Below are 24234 nucleotides of genomic sequence, written 5' to 3'. Positions count from 1 at the left end.
TATTATTTTCTAACATCTTTTTTTTACACCTTTTAGGTACCCTTCGCCACCTCTCTAAAGGTGGGGTCCGGGTACCTGGCGCCCTGTCCTTAATAGAAGGCAGGAAGGAGTGCACAGTGCTTATACTAAAAGCACTGACAGCTCCTTACTGCCACACACACACAGCACTTCTACAAAGCCGGGCTGCCGGGCAGTCTTCAGAAGCGGCTGCTGGTCAGGTGACTCCCCCTCAAGAAGGAAGTGCTGTTCGGAGGAAGCCGTCCAGGGAGCGCAGTGAGTAAATCACCTGCGCATCCCCCGTCTCCTGCCCCGCGGCCAGTGCGGGATGCAGAGAGTGCTATGGCGCTGATAATAGAGCTTCTCCCCTCTTCCCACTGCTGAGCGGCTAGAGGCTCCTGTTCAGTGGGGCTTGAGCAACGGCTACAGCGCTGCTCATTGACTTGCATCTCCCCTCTCCCTGCTGCTGAGCACAGCGGGGCTTGCAGGGGGAGGTGATTAATTAGTACAGCCATATTAGAGCCACTGTGGGCTTGAGGAAGGGGGGCGGAGCTTAACAGCGCAGGCTCCCTGTCTCCCATTTATGCAGCAGCGGCTGTGAGAACAGCGTGGCTGCTGTTTGTTTAACCCACTGTTGCCTGCATCTCTCCATTATAGGTAGGGTGCAGCAGATGCAGAAGGCTGATTCTCCTGACTACATCCCTGGCAAGAGGCTGTGAGTAATCACTGGGGTGTAAGTGCAGGGAATCTAATCTGTGGGAGGGAGTACCTCTTCCTCTGTGTCCCAACCAGCCTTCTGTTTTATTTGTAATTCACTTCTGGAGTATCTCTGGGTGACTGTGTGTATCTATGTCAAACAGAACAAAAGCGGCTCAAAATATGTTTGTCTGTTCTAAGTGTAACAACAAACTATCCAGGCCGCATGCCGCTGGATCCACGTTATGTAATGCTTGTATAGCAATTGATCCACCGATGGCTATTACGGCCACACCTGCTCCTCCATGGGTTGCTATGGTAGGAGTAATGACGGATTTAACGTCAGAGTTAGCTGAAGCACGTAAGTCTCAGCCTCTCTGGGTGGCTGATTTTACCAAGTCTTTAGACACCCTGGTACAGCTTATGGGTACAGCGGCAACTGCAACCTCCACACAAAAGCGTACTCTGACGACTGTTCTCCAGTCAGAGAAGTCGGATGAAGAATTAATCACTACGGAGGAGAATTGGAGGACACGTTACAGGACGGTACCTCTCAGGAGTTGGAGTCCACTTCTCCCGGGGTGGAATCTCTAATTTTGGCGGTTAGAAAAAACACTGAATTTACCTGAGGATGTAATTCCTGCATCCCAGGAGTGTGAATTATTTCATGAACTAAGAGCTTGGTGGTTTTTCCGTTCTCACTGCAACTTCAACAGCAGCTCTCAGTGGCCTGGAAACAACCGGATAAATGGTTCCAAATTCCGCGCCGGTTTCCATCTAGCTACCCTTTTCCATCATCCATGATGGACAAGTGGGAAACGCCTCCTCCAGTAGATGCGTCCGTCTCCCGTGTCTCTAAGAAAACAGCACTCCCAGAACCGGGGCTACAGTACTAAAAGATCCTTCGGATCGTAAGTTGGAGACAACGCTAAGATCTATTTATACTGCAGCAGGTGCCCAACTTAGACCCACCCTTGTTACAGCTTGGGTTAACAAGGCGGTGGTTTTGCTGTGCTGACCAGTTGATTACCGGTTTGGACTCTGGTACCTCTAGAGCGGAGTTACGTCTACTTGCAGAACACATATGTGAGTCTGCAGTTTACTTGGGCGAAGCTTCAAAAGATGTCAGTCAGATTAGTGCTCGCATATCCGCTTCTGCTATTTCGGGGCGCAGAGCCGTCTGGTTGCGCACTTGGTATGCGGATGCAGAATCTAAGCATGCGGTGGAGGGTTTACCATTCACTAGCGATATGCTCTTTGGCCTAGAATTAGCCAAATGGATATTCCATTCCATGGGGGGGTAAGTCTTCCTTCCTCCCGTCAACTGCTCCGACCCCCAGAAGATCTTACAATGGACCTTCGTTTCATTCCTTTCATGCGCCTCATTCCTTTCGTGGTATAGCCAGAGGTGCTCCCACGCAAACTAGACTGCAGGGGTAGAGGTCGTCCACACACGGTTGCACGTAGACCAGAGCCTAAACCAGCGAGAAAAAAAAAACAGGTGGCATGACTGTCTTCCGTCCCACCTGGTACCTTCTGCAGTGGGAGCCCGTCTGCAGAACTTTCAACAAGTTTGGAACCACCAGATCTCTACAGACCCGTGGATCCGCAGACTAATTTCCCTGGGGTTCCGAATAGACTTCGAAGTCCCCCCTCCACCTCGGTTCTTTACTACAAGTCTGTCAACACCTGTAGACGGGGCCAGGGTTCTACAGGAGGCTATCCAGTCTCTAGTGGTATCATCTGCGCTAGTTCCGGTTCCGGAACATCAGAGAGGTATGGGATTTTACTCAAGCCTGTTTGTAGTACCCAAGCCGGATGGCTCGGTCAGGGCCCATCTTAAACCTCAAGTCCTTGAACCTCTATCTGAAGATGTATCGTTTCAAAATGGCAGTCATAGCGAGCTTGGAACCAGGGGAGTCCCTATTATCCCTGGATTTCAAGGATGCCTATCTCCATGTTCCCATCTGGGAACCACACCAGACCTTTCTGCGTTTTGCCATATTGAAAGATCATTATCAGTTTTGGGTATTGCTGTTCGGGTTATCCTCGGCTCCCCGCATATTCACCAAACTCATGTCAGTCATGATCGCTCTCCTTTGGTCATCAGGAGTGAACATAGGGCCTGATTCAGACCCACTCGCGAGCGGCTGTCCGCTCGCAAGTGGGTCGATGTTATGGACTGAGCATGCGCACGACGGAGGGAGCTCCGTCGTGCGCATGCGCCAGACGCGACGAGCAAAGGAAAGTCCTTCGCTCGTTGTGTCCGATCAAAGGGGGCGTGCTGTCAATGTTGATTGACAGCACGCCCCCTTTGGTGGGCGTGCCGGGGGCGTGCCTCCCTGACGGGGGCGTTCCCACGGGAGCCGGCCCACTGACATCACTAGTGATGTCAGTGGGAGTGATTTTGGCTCTGATAGAGCCAAAATCACTCCGGAGCTTGCGGTTGAAAACCTCAACCGCAGGCTCCGGCTCGCAAATTCGATGGTCGCAATGGTCTCGACCATCGCGACCATCACAATGCATGCTCGTATAGCCTGTGGGTGGTGACCCACAGCTATACGAGCATCCAGGAGGACGCTCCATGAAAATGGAGCCAGGCCCTCATTCAGAGCGTGCGCTCTGCTCAGAGCGTACGGCTCTGAATGAGGGCCATAATCCCTTATTTGGACGACCTGTTACTCAAGGCTCCATCTGTGTCTCTTCTATCAGATCATGCCTTACTGACATATTACACTCTAATCCAACACTGTTGGATAATCAACTTCAAGAAGTCGAATCTCAGTCTGTCCCAGAAACTTCTGTTTCTGGGCATGATATTGGATACGAAATCACGGAGAATTTTTCTTCCAACAGAGAAGGCCAGGGATATCCGGTTATTGGTTCAACTGGTCCTCAGACCAAAGAAGGTGTCAATGCTTCTTTGTCTGCATCTCTTGGGGAAGATGGTAGCTGCTTACGAAGCGCTACTGATTGGCTTGTTCCACTCCAGGGTATTTCAGCTGGACCTGCTAACACAGGAGTCAGGGTCTCATCTGCTTCTACATCGACAGATCCGTCTGAGCCCGGTTACCAGAGTAGCCCTTCTTTGGTGAACACAATCCAACAATCTGTTAGCAGGCAGAAGATTTGGAGTGTGGGACTGGATCATCGTAACAACGGATGCCAGCCTTCGAGGATGGGGAGCAGTAGTCCTCGACTATTACTTTCAGGGTCGATGGTCCCCTCTAGAACAGAAGTGGCCCATAAATGTATTGGAACTCAGAGCGATTTACAATGCTCTGATAGAGGCAACAGAGTTTTTAAAGCCCCGTCCGGTAAGAGTTCAGTCCGACAACGCGACAGCCGTCACTTACATCAACCGCCAAGGAGGGACTCGGAGTCGCATGGCTATGCGAGAAGTAACTCAGATCCTCCGGTGGGCCGAGAACCAGTCAGAATGGCAGCTTCATCCAGACGTGTTCAACGCGCTGATACGTCAATGGGGATGTCCTCAGGTGGACCTCATGGCGTCACGATCGAATCATCAGCTCCCATTATACATGTCAAGTCGAGATCCGCAGGCGGAAGCAGTAGACGCTCTGACAAGTCCGTGGATCTACGACTTTGTTTACATTTTTCCACCGATTCCGCTTCTTCCTCGTCTTTTAGAAAGGATAAAACAAGAGACAGCCTCTGTAATTCTCGTGGCTCCAAACTGGCCTCGGAGAAGTTGTTGGACGATCAGTGGCCCCTTCCTCTGCGCCCGGATATTCTACAGCAGGGCCTTTTCATACATCACAACTTAGCGCAGCTGCGTTTAACGGGGTGGCTCTTGAAACCGATATCCTAAGACGCAAAGGCATCCCAGACACGGTTACTCCCACCATGCTACGCGCCAGGAAGCCAGTTTCAGCTGCGCATTATCGCATCTGGCGTGCTTATATCTCACAGTGTTCCAGTCAGGCTCTTCCATCTAGGACTTCTAGCTTGTCCCGGTTTTTTTTTGCTTTTCCTTCAGACGGGTCTGGACTTCGTCTGGGAACCTTAAAGGTGCAGGTTTCTGCCCCCCTCCATTTTCTTTCAAAGGAAATTGGCCCTCATTCCTAAGGTGCAGACGTTTCTTCAAGGGGTCTTGCGCGTGCAGCCTCCTTTTGTACCTCCAATAGCTCCCTGGGACCTTAGCTTGGTGCTTCAGTCGCCCATGTTTGAACCTTTGGAGAAGGTTGATCTTAAGTACCTGTCTTGGATGACGGTCCTCCTCTTGGCTCTCGCTTCGGCTCGTAGGGTTTTTCGGAATTGGGTGCTCTGTACTATAAGCCACCTTACCTTGTGTTTCATGCCGATAGGGCAGAACTCCGGACGATAGCCACCTTCCTTCCCAAGGTAAGGTAGTGTCGGCTTTTCATATTAATCAGCCTATTGTGGTACCGTCGTTGGTGGAGGACTCTGGTGGTCCTTCTACCTTGGATGTGGTGCGGGCTCTCCAGATCGATGTTGCCAGGACAGCGTCCCTCCGTAGTCCGAGTCGCTTTTTGTCCTCTATGATGCTGTTCGCATGGGTTGGCCAGCATCCAGGCACGTTGGATCCGGCTGACTATTCATCAGGCTTATGTTAGTGCCGACCGTTGGCCTCCTTCGTCTATTTCAGCTCATCCCACACGTTCTGTGGGTGCGTCATGGACGGCCAGTAGAGGAGCCTCCACGTCACAGTTGTGCCGTGCGGCCACTTGGTCTTCAGTTCACACGTTTGTCAGATTTTACAAATTTGATACGTTTGCTATGTCGGCATCCCGTTTTGGCCGCCTGCAGGCGCCGCAGAGCGCTCCCGCCCGTGGGGAAAACTTTGGGACGTCCCCAGCGTAAGCACCTCCAGTGTCCCCTAGTGGATGAAATAGAAAATGGGATTTTGGTACCTACCGGTAAATCCTTTTCTCTGATTTCACAGGGGACACTGGACGCCCACCTCTACGCTCTTAGCCTGCCTGTTCGGCTTGTTCTGTATGTTGTATGATTCAGTTATTGTGTGTTCTTCTCTCCCTTTTTTACTCCGCTTGTTCTCCATCTCCTCTCGGCCTTCATTTTCTAAACTGAGGGCTGGTGGGGCATAGAGGGGGAGGAGCTTCACACTTCTAAATTATTTAAAGTGCCGGCTCCAGCTATCCACGCCTCTATACCCCAGCGTAAGCACCTCCAGTGTCCCCTGTGGAATCAGAGAAAAGGATTTACCGTTAGGTACCAAAATTCCATCTATGGTTTGATTTCTTTGCATGTGTGGATTGCATGGGTTGTTGCTGACATTTGGTGAAAATTTCATTACAATAACCCCATTGCAAATACATTTACTGAGAAAAATGTTGATGTGTTCAACACTTATTTTATCCGCTGTGTGTATATATGTGTATACATATAGTGTTAACTCTAGCTCAGGCAGCGCGCTAGAGTGGGCACTTTCATGCGCGAGCCCGAAAAGGGGGCGTGGCCATTTAAAACGGGCCGTGTCTATAAGACGCGTCCCCTTTTTGTCACTCTTTGGGGGCGTGCCTGGCACTTAGACACGCCGGGCAGCCCCCAAGCGCTGCCGACAGGGAGAATAGATTTTATATATTATATATTTTATATTATTATTATTTTTTTTGCGTGTATATGTATATACATGCACACTTCTCAGCTATACTTCTTATAACATTATAACCAACTGCCTAATATGGTATAGGCCCCTCTTGTGTTGCCGTAACGACTCTGATTGTCGAGGCGTAGTCTCAACAAGACCTCTACAGGTGTCCTGCAGTAATTGGCACCAAGACGTTAGCGGCAGATCCTTTTAAGTCCTGTAAGTTACGAGGTGGGGCATCCATGACTTGGACTTGTTTTTCCAATACATTCCACAGCTGCTCGATTGGATTGGGGGCCTGATTCAGATATGTACGCTGCTAACCCGATGGTTAGTGCACATCTCTAAAGTATTGTACTTTGCACGGGACCCATTCTGTGCATGTGCAGTTGTCCTTCCTTGGACCACATTTGGTAGGTACTAACCACTTACTTATGCTTGCCCATTTTTACTGCTTCTAACACAAGAATGGACTTGCTGCCTAATATATACCACCCCTTACAACAGATGCTATTGTATTGAGATAATCAATGTTGTTCACTTCACCTTAAAGTGGTTTTAAAGTAATGGCTGATCTCTGTGTGTGAGTGTATATCAGTTATTTTAAGTCAATTTTATGCTACCTGTGAAACAATTTGCTAAGTGATATTTCAATGCTGTATTTAATTTAAATGGCATGGGACAAGGTGACAATTATTTGGGATGGTGGGGCATAACTAATACTGTTTGTTTTTTGTTTTGTTTTTAAATTTTAAAACTGAATAATGAGGTTAACAGGGTATTTAGACCTATGCATTTCTTTTATTGTAAATTACATTGCAAATATTGGTCACAGTGTGCAAAAAATATAGCCAGCTGCCATTTAGGCGCTATCTATAATATGTTACCATCATCTATGCATAACTAAGCATCTTTTTGATACATAATTGAAATATTTTTGCACACTGCCTATAAAATAATTTAAAACTGAGAGATTATAAAATGAATACTGTTAATTACTTGAATGAAACTTGCTGGGTTTGAAACTACATGTCTCATTGATATATTTCTAACCAATCAATAAGTGTCTACTGTCTCAATTTAATTTGTTTTTTTGCTAAGATGTTTCTACTTTAATTTAGTAACCTACTTAATTGTATTACAACACAAATTGTGTGCATCTGGAAGCACAATATTGTACAATTGCTTATTGAACAGAGAAGAAAATTGAGATAGGATGATCAGTTTATTTTAAGCTGTATTTCCTGTACTATAACCAGTTCAGCTGGCAATACATAACAGATTTGATTATGGCTCAAAACATGTTGTGCTTTCCCTGATGCAATAGTTTAATTTTATAAATAGGATGTGGAATGCATATACTTAATATTTTACTCCACCTGTGATGTAACACCAAAATTGCATCATAATGTATTTTTGTATTTGTTAGTTTTGTTTTTCAATAGCCAACCAGACAATATTGGTCATAAAGAATCGACATTTGAACTTTTTATCTTGTAACCACCGGCCTCTTATAAATTGGAAGGCATTAAAGTTGACCTGAAACCAATTTGAATTTTGCACGTGACGCATAACTTTTTATATGTTGGCATTCAAATATTAATTCGTTCCAAAGCAACAAGTCTGAAAGTGTTTCATTCAAAATTCCTAAATTAATAACTTGTATTAGTGTGTGTGTGTGTGTGTGTGTATGTATGTATGTGTGTGTATGCATATATGTATGTGTGTATATGTATATATATATATATATATATATATATATATATATATATGTATATATATATGATGAGCTTTTTTGTTCATCACTTTAAACTGGTTGCTGAAAGCGGTTGTTGATCAAGGACCAATTAGGGGATTAAATGATAGGGGTTGCCATCCTGGGTTTCACAAAACCTTTTTTTATGGTCATGGTTGTTAGCCGAATAGAGAGAACCACACCACAAATGGCTGTTTGGAGGAGCAAATTAGTTCAAAGTGGCAAGAGCTTTAAATACTTTATGGAAGCTTTGAAACGTGTTAATAAATCTCTTGTTAAAGTAAGGAAGATACAAAGCTTTGTCTATACTTTAACTTAGTTTTTTTTCTATACCTCTCCAGGTTATATATCTTTTTATGTAGTAGTATTTATTGTAGGGTGTTTTTTCCTACATTTTCCAAGGGTGTAGCATTTTAGGAATGTTTAATAAAACTTGGACATGGGTTACATTTTTACTGTACAACAGAATAGCTTGTTTTTAATACAGGAATACACTTAGTACAATATATTGTCCTGACTTTTGTGCATATTAAAACTGAAGTCCCAAAAATGATAAAAATAATAAAAATTGTGTTTGTAATTTTTACTTTTGAAATAAATAGTCCTGTCTTGCACACTATTATTGCAGAAAAAACAAGACTAGGATTAGCCCTAATCTTGCTAATAATCTTGATGATTCTCCTGCATTGGTCCTTAGCTTTATTGCACCCGTAATAGTACAAGTAGTGTTTGCTTTTTCTCTTTAAGTTCCTATACATGAAATAGTATGTTCACTTACTATACTGGTATTTCAAAATGCTTTTGCCTACCTCTTTGTAATCAGCAATGATTGTGTTCAATACCTAAAGTAGTCATGTGGCCGGTTTGACGTGACTTTGGTAAATCATCTTTAAAGCACATTGTGCCAGTGGGCCACTGGACAAGGGGCCATGTACATTATGGCATTCTAATGAAATGTGTTAAATAATCTACCAAAGTTACTAGCCTGTGTTACCAACTTCTTGGTTAAACGTAAAAATACTTTGGCCAGACAGATTGATTGTCGCAAGGAAAGAAGCTGTGTTTTGTCCTCTTTGATGAAAAACTACTATAATTGTTTACAGTTGATGTCATGTACTTTCTGGTTTGTGTTGGTCATTGTCAGATCCCATTTGTGTATTTAAAATATCTTTTTGTGCTTAAAATTAGAGTTTAGAGTGTGGTTTTATGTTATAATAACAAAAATATATATTACTTTGGGGGGGTTATGTATCAAGACTCCCTCATTGATGTGATCATCTTGTTTTGCAGGAGCTGGAGAATCAGGGAAAAGCACAATTGTCAAACAAATGAAGTAAGTTATATGTTGAGGAATTCATACATGTTAAAGTAGAAGTAGTGAACCTTTCAGCATAATACATAATAATTGCTTATTCTTTTGGCTACACTTTACAATTTTAATTCTTCTACAGAATTATCCATGAAGCTGGCTACTCAGAAGAGGAATGTAAACAATACAAAGCTGTGGTATACAGTAACACTATACAGTCCATTATTGCCATTATTAGAGCAATGGGCAGATTGAAGATAGATTTTGGTGATCCAACAAGAGCAGTAAGTATTGTTATTTGGGTCTGTATTTACTGATCAAAGTGAAGTGTTTTTTTATCTACATATTTTAAAGTGTATATATGTATTGTGATATGATCGGGGTAGGGGGTCCCTCTCCTGAGGTAGATGGACACCTCCTTGCACACAGCAGCCAGGAAACAGCACTCCAGTCGTGGGTTTTTGTGCAAGCTGGTCTGCACCAGTTTTTATTATGCAACACACATAAACAAAATAAAACATAAACAAAATCCTAACCCGTGTGTGCTCTAACTAGATAGTAGGTTCCCTCGCTAACAGTATCCTAAAAACAAGTTCACGTCCACAGTATCTTCAGGTTTGTATCCAGCAGTGTCTCAGAGCAATCAAAACTCTACACCTGGAAGTGGCTCATAAGAGCTGTGTAATCACGAATTAGCCTGGTCTCAGGCTGAAAGGCCCAACACCTGAAGCGGCCCTGTGGATGGAGCCTTCCCATCTCTCACATCCACACCCCCAGGACCCATTATCCGGCTTTTACCAAAAGCCGACACTCAAATCTGCTTGGTAAAACAGACTTTTCCTGAGGGTTTAAAATACATATGACAGGAATCTGGGACACACATACATGCCATCCCCAACTTCTCCAGTGCCTATATCACAGTATAGATCTAAAAAGCACATACAGTGGCAATTTTATTTCCTTACATTTGGTATCAAAATTGATTTTTAATTTAGATTTTTAATTTTTTTTTAACACTTGATCCATATAATAAACTTTTTCTTACTTACAAAGACAGTGAATACGTATTCAAATAACTTCTTGCTTCTATGCACCCTTTTGGAGGTCAGCTTGGTCTAGGCCAGGGGTGGGGAACCTTTTTTCTGCTGAGGGCCATTTTGATTTATTAAAATATTATTCGCAGGGCCGATGCAGGCAACGACCCCTCCGTGTGATGTCACACGGGTGCGGTGCAACAATCGCCGGTGATTACAGCAATGCCTGGAGAATCCTGAGGATGCTCTAGGGAGCTGTAAGGTCAGCGGTGTGACCGTCTGAAGCTTCCCAAAGATGCTCCAGGCGGCATTGCTGCATAGATTCTGGCTGCAAGGTGCCAGATGAGTCTAGCAGAATAAAGCTGGGAGGGCCTGACCAAATGATTACGGGGGGCCTTATACGGCCCCTTGGCCTGAGGTTCCCCATCCCTGGTCTAGGCAAATTCACAACCTATTATACCATGCCACTGATTTGGTGCTTTTCAATTACCCTTTCTTGGACTTTCTTTTGAATGTTTTATGATGGTGATATTGTTTGGAAACACATTAACTGGGATCTTTAATATAAAGTATACATTAAAACACTAATTGTAGAGAGGTGTACTTCAATCAATTGTGGGACCTTTGAAAACAACAAATTGCTTCAGAGTTTATTTAGATGTGAATTAGCAAAGCGGTGGAGGTTGTAGATTTCAGCTTTGACAATTAGGGGTCAATTCAATTAGCCTTAAGTCGGCTCACAGTGCATGTAAGTGCATTTACAGTAGCCCCATAGTTACAGATTTTTGTTCCGCAGTCCCATAGGTTTGTAGGGAGAGAGTTGAGGCGCGGTTGCTAGCGTTTCCACGCCTTTGCACCGGCACTTTGCCATGCTTGCTGCCAATTTAATCGTCCCCATAGTGTACTTTGTGGTGACTGGTGTTGATCAGCTGACACTGTGTATTTTCTGTACTCTTATTTTACACTTTCGTATCCAAAGTGCATTGCTAAAGGTGAATGCTGTTCTTCTATCTCCTTTATGTAGCACCGTCACTATATTGCCAACGTCTAGATTTTTGTACTAGCAGTATATTGTCTAGTTATGGTAAAAACCTATAATGATTAAAAACTGATGGTCGCAACAGGGCATTTTTTAAGTTGCCACACAGCACCCTCATAACTTGGGTTTCAGACATTTAGTTGTAAATGTTTTCTTCTAATGGCTATATTTAAGTGCTTTTTAAATAATTTTGTTTTATACCAGCAGACCAATTTTGCCTCTGTGTATCAATATTAAAAATGCTTGTACCTTCATTTTCATTTATACATTACCTTCAGTATATTTATCTGAAAAGATTCTTCTTTCTGCACTTCACCTTCTGTTACTATAGTAGCTAAGTACTAGCATTGTCTGCATTATTTGATTTTATGGGCTCTACATTTCCCGATGGCTACACAAGAAACCTTCCCAGATCTCCTGTCTGATGTCTATCAATCTTTGTCTACCAAAACATAAAGGTGCGTACACACAATGATTTTTGGAACGATTTAACTATGAAGTCGTTATCGTTGAATCGTTTATAAAATCGTTCATCTTTTTAAGATGAACGATAATCGTTCATGCGCGTTCATGTTTGTAGTTCATCGTCCATTCTAACTGTCCAACATACGATTTTCGTTCAGAAAATCGTTCATGTTGTACAGAATGAACAATGTCCATTCACTGTATGCATGATTAAAAAATCGTTCATCGTTCTTGAAAATCGTTCATTAATTTAGTAACCAACGATTTTAATAAACTGTTTTCGTTTCAAGGGAAAATCTGGACGAAAATCGTTTACTATATCGTTGATTACTAACATCGTTATGTGTGTATGCACCACAAGGAATAAATCTGCAGTTGAACGCAAGATTTACTAATGGTCACCAAGAGCTGCTTTTAGGCACTGTCCTCTGAACTAGTGTTCAGTAGAGATGATGATGCAAATTGCCAAGTCATCTCCAACAGTTGAAGTTATATAGCCGCCTATGTCAAAATCTCGCTGAATTTTGGCTTTAATATCACAGTAGCAGTAACTTCTCTATATATTAATAGCAGAAGGATGACTTTTATGAGTGACATTTTTCTGTGATGCCGTTGTCTGAGCAGGGTACATCAATTAACAAATTAAAGTTCTTGGTCCGTAGATTTGAAAAAAAAATATTGGCGTTGTAATTGGTTGCTTCGTTTCGGAGTTATGTGGCGAAACGTCCACCCGCCATTTAGAATGCATCACCATTTTGCACTGGAAATGTGACAGTTGGTGAACTCTCCCTGTGCACCTGCTGGATGACCTGGAACATGGGACCTGCTGGATGGACTGGAAATTGTCAGTAAAGGTGGGTACACATTAGATGATGAATCGCCCGATTGGAAAATGTGTAGCCACTATGGATGACCATGCGCGCTCCCGCAGGTCGTCCATCAGGGTCGTTTCATCAGCTGCCGACGTCAGGAAGGTGAATTGAGCCGTGCCCGATATGTCGGGCACCGGATCGTGTAATGTGTACCGGTCGCCCGATATGTCGGGTGTTGCATCGCTGGGTACACACATCGGTAAGTGTGTACCCAGCTTTACTGAACTCACCCTGTGCACCTGCTGGGTGACCTGGAACATGTGACCTGCTGGGAAGACTGGAAACTGTGACAGTTATTTGCAGCCATATACAGTATATCAGCGCGTCTTTCTGGGACCTCAATCACCAACCGCTGTGTTATTTCATTATTCACTACACCTTGCATTGTTTATAGCAAACATGCCTGGAGGCCAGGCACAATGACATGGTGGAACCCTTACAGGTCACCCAGAGCGTGCAGTTCAAAAATATTAAAGAACATATAACAAGATCAACTGATACGCCGCTTGCAGTGGACATGACATATTCGCCACTATACTACTCTTTGGGTCCTATTGAGGTTCAGTATGTGAACTGTGGTGCCCTACACTTTTTGGTACAGGAGATTATTGGACATTTTTCAGACTGTTGTCACAATGGAAAGGTTTCATTGCCCAATGTGGTTGCTCCATCATATTTAGCAGAACTCTTTGACTGGTTGGGTATGGGATGCCATCAGTTAGAATCCCGATGCCGGCATCCCAACAGGATTAGGATACCGACACCTGCCGGCAAGTACCCTACCTTTAAACCTGACCCTCCCTCTTTCCAGCCTACATTTAACCTTACCCTGCAGCTTAATCTTATATAATTAGGAAATCACAAATAAATGTGGATCAGAGTTTGCCATGTTTCCATGGCTGCACTGTCTCTGTCCATCTGCTTGAGCAAGTATCGGTCATCAGTGTCTACATGCATTTGCACCAGCCCTATTTTGAGTAAAAGACATATGTCTGAAATCTGACTGATCTTTGCATAATCTAATTAGGTTGCAATTCTGTCTACACAACCCCGGAACACTGCCTACATGCAAACACCCAGTTCGAAACCAATTACATCCTTTCAGCAGCAAGTGGAAATGTGGCTGAGATTTGTACGACTTATAATTGCCCGTAGTTGCTCAAAGTTGCGTATGCTCAGCTGCAGTACATGCACAGTAGGTAAAATCACATGATCAGTTCTGTCTGCAAAATGGACTTGCATGCAACACTTAATCAGCTCTATCATTTTTGTTCTTTACAGGATGATGCACGCCAACTTTTTGTATTGGCTGGGGCTGCAGAGGAAGGATTTATGACAGCAGAGCTGGCTGGAGTCATCAAGCGTTTATGGAAAGATGGTGGGGTACAGGCTTGTTTTAACAGATCAAGAGAATACCAACTGAATGACTCTGCAGCATAGTGAGTATACTCATCATTTTTCTTAGTCTCAGATGAATTTGTATCCTAAACAAGTTGTTGTTTTGCAGGTAACTTTATTTTTTCCCTTTATTATAAGTTGTTCATTTTAAACTCTGATGAATTAACTGCAATAGCTTTTAGTGGCTTAAAATACAGGTGAATGACAGTGTTGTTAGTAGCTCTTTTACATAAAGAATCTGTCACCTTGAGTGGAGGCATGACAGACAGTAGCAAATATTGATAGCCGTGAGGATTTTTTAAAATGAAATACAGGGATATTTGAAAATAATAAAAACCCAGTATACTTAAATTCATTGTAAGGTGGCCTTCAGCACTTTCTATCTTGCTTGTGTAATTTATATGACATTTTAATAAGCCTTCTCATACTATAAACTTTTTGCCTTTTGTGTTAGTTTGTTTTATCAATATTTTATTGCTTTATGATTCATAGACATATACCTTGAAACACTTATTGGAGTATTGACACTGGTATTGCTGTAGGAAAGCATTGTTCTGTTATAATGTTGTACAATTACACAGATGTTGGCACTGAAAAATTCAGAGAGCTTTATACTTCACTTACTGTACTGATTTTTATAGTAATTTTCTTATAAGTAATACATGAATATTTATATACATTTTACGGTTTCAAATATGCATAGTATCTTTTTTGTATAACTAGTTTTTTGTTGCACATAGTTATACTTTGAATATATTGTGTTTTCTTGACTTTAACAAAACATATTTAGATAGGTTTAATTAAATCTTAATACATTATTTAAATACGGATTTCAGAAAAATCCTTTATCTGATTAACAGATTTCTCTGAATATATAATTAGCAGGTATGCATTTCAATGGTATATTTTCAGTAGTACCTATCTATATGAGGCCCTGATTCAGCAAGGATCGCTATTCTGCTAATACACACACAATGTAGTTGCTAATATATGATATGCAAATAATTGCATTCACATTGCGATCGCAGCCTAACATAAGGATGCCCACTTCCCCTTACTCACACCAGTATACTTTAGCAACACAGCAAAATAATCGGTCACATCGAGTAACTTTGCACCCATACAGACAGTTAAGGCAGGTCAGACCTCACTCAGAGACTGCTAACTTCAGCGCATGCTATGAGGTCTCAGGCTGCATATGGTATTGCAGTGGATAATTTATGCACGCCCCTGCAATGGCATTGAAACGCACTGGCATGCCTGTATTCGCCCGACCACCCCTCCTCCCCCCTGTTACCACCCACAAACTTCACATCCTGTCATTCACTCTGCGATGGGTCTCTGTCAATTCTGATCGCAGCGGCTGGTTCGCGTACTGCGATGCAGTGCAAAACAATCGGCCGATTTGCGTGCCTATTAGCAACTGCGAACCTTGCTGAATCAGGCCCTGAGTACACATTTTTCGTGTCTCTAACAAAATATCTTTGTGTGACGAAGAACAAGTTGTACTTGCTACAATGCATATTTGAAACCATAGAATATACAGAAATTTTAAATAAAATGACAAAAAAAAAAAAATAATTAAAAAATCAAACACACTATTGAGTATAAATCTTATACTACCACAATACGCTACACATAGGATGGGAACCATCATTAGGACCATTTTCATTATTATACTCCGAAATGAGCAATCTGTTAATTGAACATTTTGTTATGAAAAATATGAAATACGTGGAAGAATAGAATTCCATGGGAAGGTGGCAGTGTTGGACATATGTTATAAGTATTCTCAAATAAAACCATAATTATACTTATAGTGTGGCTTTTAAATCACATTTTCTAATTATGTAAAATGTTGCCTTTTAAAGATAAACAAGGCAACTCGATTATACTCTGAAAAAAGTACAGATGACATTACCACATAATGATTACTTGTGTAAAGATGGATCAAGTGACTGCTAGTGAGTTTAGTCTACTTTTGGATAGTTTACATGAGAAATTGATTACAAAGCGCTTTCACGGCATGGTGAGAAATGTACTTGCTGAAGGAAAGAAGAATGATTGCTGCGCTGCTTACTGATTGGTATGACTTGCTAATTTATCGTTTTATGGCTTTTCTATGTTTTACTCCATACTTGACATGAGAATGAAAGTTATCACCAAATTGCAGGAGAACCGATGTAGTAAGTTATATTAACCTGTCATTTTACAGTATGACACATACTAGTAAAATCATTTGTTTAATGTGCACCCACCACCTATTTGCATTGGAGGCTGTCACCGTGTTACATAGGAAGCGCTGCACCGGCAGTAAGAGAGCAGGAAACACTGTGCAATCTGCAGTACTGCAGTTTTCTCTGCAATTATGAAAGAAACAGTGGCCCTGATTCAGAGCCGGATGCTCTGACAGAGTGCTCGCTCTGAATCAAGGTCGTCCCCGCTCCTTTTTGGAGCGGCCTCCTGGCCGCTCGCATAGCTGTGAGTGACCACCCACAGCTATAGCAAGCGGCCAAAATGATGGTCGCGACCATCAAGACCATCATGGTCAAGACCATCGCAACCATCGGGCTTGCGACGAGCCCCTGCGGTAGGGTCTCGCTGCCGCAAGCCCAGGAGTGCTTTTGGCTCTATCAGAGCCAAAAGCACTCCCACTGACATCACTAGTGATGTCAGTGGGGCCGGACACAGACTGTAGGCGTTCCCATGGGAACGCCTCCGTCAGGGCAGCCACGCCCCCGGCAAGGCCACCAAAGGGGCCGTGCTGTCAGTCACCATCGACAGCACGCCACCTTTGGTGTGAGACCCTTAACGACGGCTTGGCCGTCGTTATTCGGGTCTCGCGCATGCGCACTTGGGCACCATCGACCAGTCAAGCTTAAATTAGTAGTGCTTTCATACCTCTATACACTGTAGTGTCAAAAGTCATGGGATAGGTGCCTAGTAGCAAGGCGAAGTGCAGCAATTCGACATGGCATCGATTCCACAAGTGGACGGAAGACCTCTGGAGAAATATTGACACATGCCATTTGGATAGCTTCCCAAAACTCCCTGATATTTGTAAGTGCAGGATCTTGGGTGCGTCTCTCAAATGCTCAATTGGGTTCATTTTGGGCAAATGTGGTGGCCACACCATTCGTCAGAGCTCTCAAGAATGCTCCTCAAACCAATTCTGGACAACTTGGGACCAATATCTTGTTGTAATATTCCATACATAGTTGTGGGGTACATAAAGTCCACGAAGGGCTGCAAATTGTTACCAAGCAAAGCAATGTAGCAGTTACCGGTCAATTACTTGTTCAGGCGGACCCAACCCATGCCCACACCAATATGGAACCACCAACAGCCTGCATGGTGCCATGTTGACAACTGGGATCCGCCACAACAGAACCCTTCCATCAGCCTGAAACAACTGGAATTGTGACTTATCGGACCTTGCCACATGTTGCCAGTCCTCCAGGGTCCAGCTGTGGACTGTGTCGTAGTGTTAACGGGCGCTCTGGTGAGTCTTATTTATTTATTATTTAGTACCACTTATTTATATAGCGCACACATATTCCGCTTTACAGAGAATATTTTGTCTGTTCCGTGCCTGCCCCAGTGGAGCTTACAATCTATATTCCCTACCACATGTATACGCACATAAGAACACACAGGGGTTCATTTCTCCTTCATCCACTAGGGGACACTGGAGTATAGACAATGGGGTATAGAATGGTGATGAGTGGAGCCTGGCACTTTAAATTTCTTCAGAAGAGTAGCTGGCTCCTCCCCCTCTATATCCCACCCGAACTCAGTTTAGTTTTAAGTGCTGAAAGAGCCACAGGCAATTCCAGGGCTGTGCTCAGCCTCTTTCTTCTTCATTTATTTTTATTTACTTTACATCAGCAGGCAGACTGCTGGCTGCGCCAGTCTGCTTGCATCGTGGGAGAAACCGGCGGGACCCGTCACAGCTGCTTGTGGCTAGTGTCTGGATCCCGGGGCCACAGGATCAACGGACTCTGGGCAGACCCGCCACAGCTGCCTGCGACTTGTGTCTGGGTCCCCACATGCCCACCGGTCGGCCACACAGTGGTGAGTATTCCCAATCACCCTTGAGTAGCAGGGGGGGATTGGGAACACCAAAAGTCGTGGGATCTCTCCAGCTTCAGCAGAGCTCAAAGCTTATTCAAAGCTCCCTAGACAGCAGTATATGCTGTCATGTTCCGCTGCAGAGTCCTTCTGCCTCTGCCAAAGTACTCTTCATATACTCAGCATTAGTAGAGCCGGCAGCTTAGGCAGGGGGAGGAGCTTAACAAGAGCATTCTCCTGGTACCCAGCTTAAGGGGACCAGGGTGGGTGCTTCATATCTATTGCATTACAGCTCCCCATAGCACGGCCCTCTCAAGCTACCCGACTCATCCTGTAGGAACTAGTGTTTGTCAACTATCTTCGTTCCTTGTAGATTGGATCGGGGTACCCAATCCTTTCAACATTATGGCAGGACAGTAGTTCTCTCTTCTCAGCGAGGTGAGATCAGAAGGTTGTTTCTAGGTTGCCGCCATTTTGTTTGCTTATGGTTATTTCTATTTCCATCTATTCGGTGGGATTGGAGGAGTTATTATTCTAGCTTACATCTATTGGGTTGGTGGTCTTTTTATTATTACATTCTAGGTCGTTCAGTTTCTCTCTCGTGACTTGCTGTATACGTCCTGCTTTCTAACCAAGTTGTTTTCCAGATAATAAAGAGATTTAAGGATTCCAGGTTCCTGCTGCCATCTGACCGGCCCTGTGTTATATACTTGTCATCCCTGGGGCATGTATTAGGGCTTCCTGTCCAGTTTGTGGTTTAGCCTAGGTTTCCTCTGGACTGGGGGCGCATGTGTGATCCTAATAGTTGTCAATCATCTTTGATTGGTGCACATGCTCTCCCAGTTCGTTTTTCAAATTAGTCCATGTCCTTTCCCGAGGGTAGGTGGCATAGGATCTCAGGCTATTTTACCGATGCCTGGGTTTACCATCCTGGGGTGATACTGGCAAGCGACTTATGACCTTCCCACGTGGCTAGATTATCTTTGCCAGTTTTGTTTTTATAGCCAAACCCTGCTATATCTTCGTTACAGGTGTGGTGGTTACTGTCGTAGTCCTGAGGCTCTCGTGTGCCCGGTTTTCTATTTTTTTTAATTGTTCCAGCGGTCCCGGTTGTGGTTTCCCCAGTCGGCGGTATATGCTAGGCTTCGCCGGGGCTCACTGAGCTGCAGCTTATAACTTCTCTGTCTATTTTCAACATAAGTTCCCTGCTACCAGATGGGGGTTCTCAAGTTCGGTCATCTTGGTACTTACTCCTGGGAGTTTTCACCTGCGGGGTGTTTTCCTACATCAAGCCTTTTTCTATTGCTTCAATCGATAGTTTGAGCTCCTAGACTACATGTACCTCAAGTAAGGTCCTGTTCTGCGGTTGACTCTTGCTTAGGGGTGTCAGAGCTTGTGGCTTGGTGTGGTCATTCTGCCTACTTAATTTTTCATTACAATATGGATGAGCTTAGCATGAAACTGTTCCTGGTTGGTGATTAGATAGGCTTTCCAATTAATTCATCCCTGGAAACATTTTTCTTGGTTGGCGGCTGTTGCATTTCCTGCACGTGCTTATGTTTCTTGAGTCTTCATCTCTTATTGATGACATGATGCCATGCTACAACAGTTTTGAGGTGGTCTCTGCCACACTGTTTTCTGTGGGGCTTTTCAGGGTAGTCGGCTAGAGTCCTTTGGCTGGGGGCTTGCCTTGGGTCCACAGTTCATTTCTGTTATATTCTTCGCAGGGTTTTGCAACTTTTCCATGCTTTCCCACCCGGGAGGTCGGCTATGGGATGACCCCATTGTGTATACTCCAGTGTCCCCTAGTGGATGAAGGAGAAAATAGGATTGTGGTAATTACCGATAAATCGCTTTCTCCGAATCCATAGGGGACACTGGACGCCCCAGCGCGGTTCCTTGTTATATTCTTGGAGAGTTTTTTTTGTTCAGTTGCATTTTGATTGTCTGCAGCGTGTCATTTTTTTTGTCACTTCTGTTGGCGGTTCTCGGTCTCGGACTTTAGTCGGTTCCTCCTTCTCCTTATCTCTCCTCCTCTATTGGTCGGCTCTCCGTCTCTGCTCGGCTTGGTTAACCTTAACTGAGTTCAGGTGGGGTATAGAGGGGGAGGAGTCTACTGAAGAAATTTAAAGTGCCAGGCTCCACTCATCACCTGTCTATACCCCATTTTGTATACTCCAGTGTCCCCTATGGATTCGGAGAAAGGGATATATCTGTAAGTAACAAAACCTATTTTTTGTTGGGAGCCAGTTATCCTACCAGTATATTTTTGGAGTGTGGGAGGAAACCAAAGCACCCGGAGGGATACCCACACAAGCACAGGGAGAATATGCAAAATCCACACAGTTAAGACCGTAGTGGGAATCTGACCCACAACCTCAGGCTGTGAGGCAGTAATTCTATCCATTACACCGTCTTCTGCTCCCATATCCCATGGAAGCTAAATACCTGCTGGGTATGCGTCTGATCGAAAAATGTTGAATATCCGCTCATCTTTGGAAATAAAATGACCCATCCGTTGGGCACCCACTATCATGCCCCATTTGAACTCTGATAATTCACGTTTTCTTGCCATGAGCAGCCTAGCCGGTTTTCAGACAGACTCGCAACATGTCAGATTACAACTCATGCTGGTCTATGCATTTCCAAGACATTACAGTAAGTAAGGTGGCACCACCTACCATTACCTTTCCATACTGCTATTCTATGACTTTTAGCACATCAGTGTATCTCTAAAACAAGGTTGCAATTAGTGTATTTTCTTTGGTACCCTTACAGAACTAGGAAGGAGAACAAGTCAAAACATAATAGGATTTGTGCTGCCTCTTCGAACAATGCTTTATCAGAGGAGACTCAACAAAGTTATCAGTGCCAGACCATTGCAAGTTGAATCAGTGAATTCTATTATATCAGCCATCTGCAAAGGATTTTCTCAATTCTATAGTCTGCAAGATGCTTGTTTTCCTGTTCCTATGCTGAACTGCAACTGGACGTTTCTCTGGTTCAGGGTCTTTTGAGTTAAGAAAGCAGGGGGTCAAGATGGGGCCATATCGTGTCGACCTAGTTATCGTTGAATCGGAACATGCTGTAAATGCCAAGACTATACAGGTGGATTCTCTAATAACAGAAATATGGCTACATTGTGAACTGGACAGAAGTCAACTTGTTCCCTCACCACAAATATGATTTCTAGTAGTACAAATACCTGTCAGAACGAAGCTACTGTGTCTGAGGTGATGGTGTCTTAAAATACAGCACTTGGTGCATCAAAGCTCATCCATCAGTAGACAACAATGAGGATAGTTTTTAAATTGTTGGGAATTTTGTCCTTCTCCATAGGGATATTTTCCTGGATACAATGGCATATACGTAGTCTTTATCTTGAATTATTTACTCTAGTATACCAGACAGGCGTAACTGGATCCCAGCATCAGCCTGTCAAGGACTGTCAGGGATACAAATATAACATTTTACCTATATGGACATCCTCAGACCTGTGCAGCAGACGCCAAATGTACAAAATAGCCAATGTGTCATGTTATTGTACAAAAGGCAGTTAGGACCTCTAGATATACTAATATTGACACTTTTATATGTAAGCTGGCCTTGCTTTTGTGCCAAGTAACCACTTGCCTGGTGTGGTCCCATGAGATGCGGCCATGCCAGGCAAGGCTTTCCCTGACATTGTCGCAGCTGAAGCGAGCGAGTCAAAAAAGCCTGCCGGCAGCTGATGGTGGATAATCTTCCAAGAGCCCACCCTGCAGGAACCGCAGCAGCAGGAAGAGTGTCTTCCTGCCGCGTGCCTTCCCTTCTCTTCCCCAGCCACAGTCACTGCTGTGGGTGGCTAGGATAGGGAGTCCTGATAGGATTGTCCCCCAGGCTGAGTGTATTACACTGCAGCAGCCCCTTCTTCCACCTCTATTTAAGTTATTCAGTATGATTTTAGTATAAGCTCTGTATAATAAAAATATACTAAATCTGTTTTAAATAGCTTTAATTTACATAATTTGATTATTTAAGAAATCAACAATTTTGGGGACATTTTTCGGAAGAATATTAGCCAGTCTAGTGGATAAATACCTAAATCTTTAATATAATTTGGCCACCATGCCAAATTACATGGTAGAGTTTTGACCATTGGGAGAAAAGCGCTATATAAATAAAATTATTATTATTAGCTGCCGTATACCATTATGGCCTGTTTTTGTAGTCAGAAGCTGAGCACTAAACTTCCATCCTCGTTTACCAACATGCCTGATAATGGTGCATTGATTAAAATTTTTGGTCCATATTGCAGTATTGGGCCTGTTGTATATATTAAAGTTGAAAGTTGTTGTTTTTTTCCCCTTACAGTTGACTTTTTATTAGTAATTTTAGGGGCCCTTTTATCAACAAATGTTATCATGCGCAACAAAAATTGCGTATGATAAATGGAGCTCAAGCCAATCAGCTCCTAATTGTCATCTGTTTGAAAAATAACAGTTGGGAGCTGATTGGCTTGAACACCATTTATCATTCACAACGAGTTTTAAAACTCCTTGCGTATGTTAAAACATGTTCATAAATTGTCCCCTTTGAAAAAGATTGCAAGTAGCCATACAGATGTGTCCTCTTGCATCTTTGCAGCTTTTGTGGCAAATCGTGCCACGCATGGCGAGAGATGCGTAACCACGAGCCGGTACACGCACCGCATTTGCACCCACAACTACATAGGATTGCATGGTGCAAATGCAGCATGCGGCATGGTCTAGCGCACTTGGCCATGACTAATCGCATGCCAGGATGAGTGCGCTAATTTGTAGCGCGATTGCCAAAGATGCAAGAGGACACATCTGTATTTGCAGAGAATTGCTAACACTAGCTTGTACTAAATTCCATAGCAGTGGTAATTACAATGTAAAATATTTCAAGTTCTTACAGGATATGGGAACTTTTACATATGTGAATCTTATTGGTAATTTAGCAGGTTGGTCCTTTTTTTTTTTTTCAAACTATTTTAATGTGAAAAACTGTTTACTCTGAATGCACAATATATGAATCCATTTCCTGTTAAATTAATTTTTAAGATGCACTTATATTGCCCTTTGGTTTGTGGAATATTTTTAAATCGAATTTTCTTTAGTATTAAAGATGTGAGGAAATTTACTTTGGTCTATGTATTTCCGACTGGCTAATGACGTATTAGTGTCAACACATTGTACAGAAGAGATGATCTGGCATCACCAGTGTTTTTATTAGAAAACCACTTAGCCATGAACGTGACATACAAGCTCTATTAAATCTTGTAGAAGTCCACTGAAATGATGTAGGAAGAAACAAAAGTGTGGAGGGAAAGAGGCTGCCTTAAATAGCTTCAGAGCGTCTGTCCACCCACTGTATTATTTCTGTAACGTAATTATCCCTATGACTGATGCATGATGCACTGTTTACTTGTTCTAAAAATAAGTAGGGAAAAAATGTGAACAATGTTAAAGGAAGATCATCTGAGAGCCACTGAAGCCCTTGTTATGTCTTTATGTTAATGTTTTCATTTTGACATTTATTAAAATATTTATTATTTGAGATTAGGCTTGTCTATGTTGAGAGGAACATGGATACAATAATAGCTTTACAGTAGCATGTTTTGGAGCCAGACAGTATTATACCATTTTGTTAAATCAGTCACTTTATACATTTTTAGTCAGATATATCTACATTACATGATTTTTATGTAAACATGCAGAAAAAAAGGTTTTGTTTTTTCTTTTGTTTTTGTGGGTGGGTCTACAGACCAGTATTCTTCATAAAAGGAAAGTACTACAACACAGGTTTAGTGTAAGATACAACTTTTATGTGGTTTACTTTTTTTTTATCTTGGTAATACAGTATGTAAATTGCAGCTATTCAGCATGCATTACGCAAACATATTTATTATTTTATACAGCAATATTATAAGTATATGCAGGTAGAAGAAACTATTGGGGGAATTCAGTTGTTTGCACTGGCGGCTGCCAGTGATATGTGT

General features: G+C 43.1%; 1 protein-coding gene across 1 annotated transcript in view; it reads left to right on the top strand.

The window, feature by feature from the left end:
• GNAI1 (G protein subunit alpha i1) overlaps window positions 1-24234 on the top strand; it is a 124306-nt gene that overhangs the window by 48460 nt on the left and 51612 nt on the right. The window contains exons 2-4 of the mRNA XM_088468805.1: window positions 9333-9375; window positions 9494-9635; window positions 14043-14200. Of these exons, the coding sequence (XP_088324931.1) occupies window positions 9333-9375; window positions 9494-9635; window positions 14043-14200 (343 nt within the window). The remainder of the gene's footprint in view (window positions 1-9332; window positions 9376-9493; window positions 9636-14042; window positions 14201-24234) is intronic.

This window comes from Taudactylus pleione, unplaced genomic scaffold (genome assembly GCF_031769625.1).
Source record: "Taudactylus pleione unplaced genomic scaffold, aTauple2 ptg000086l, whole genome shotgun sequence".
NCBI classification, from domain to species: domain Eukaryota; kingdom Metazoa; phylum Chordata; class Amphibia; order Anura; family Myobatrachidae; genus Taudactylus; species Taudactylus pleione.
The sequence above is the reverse complement of the archived record's forward strand: the minus strand, read 5'-3'. Positions and strand labels throughout refer to the sequence as shown.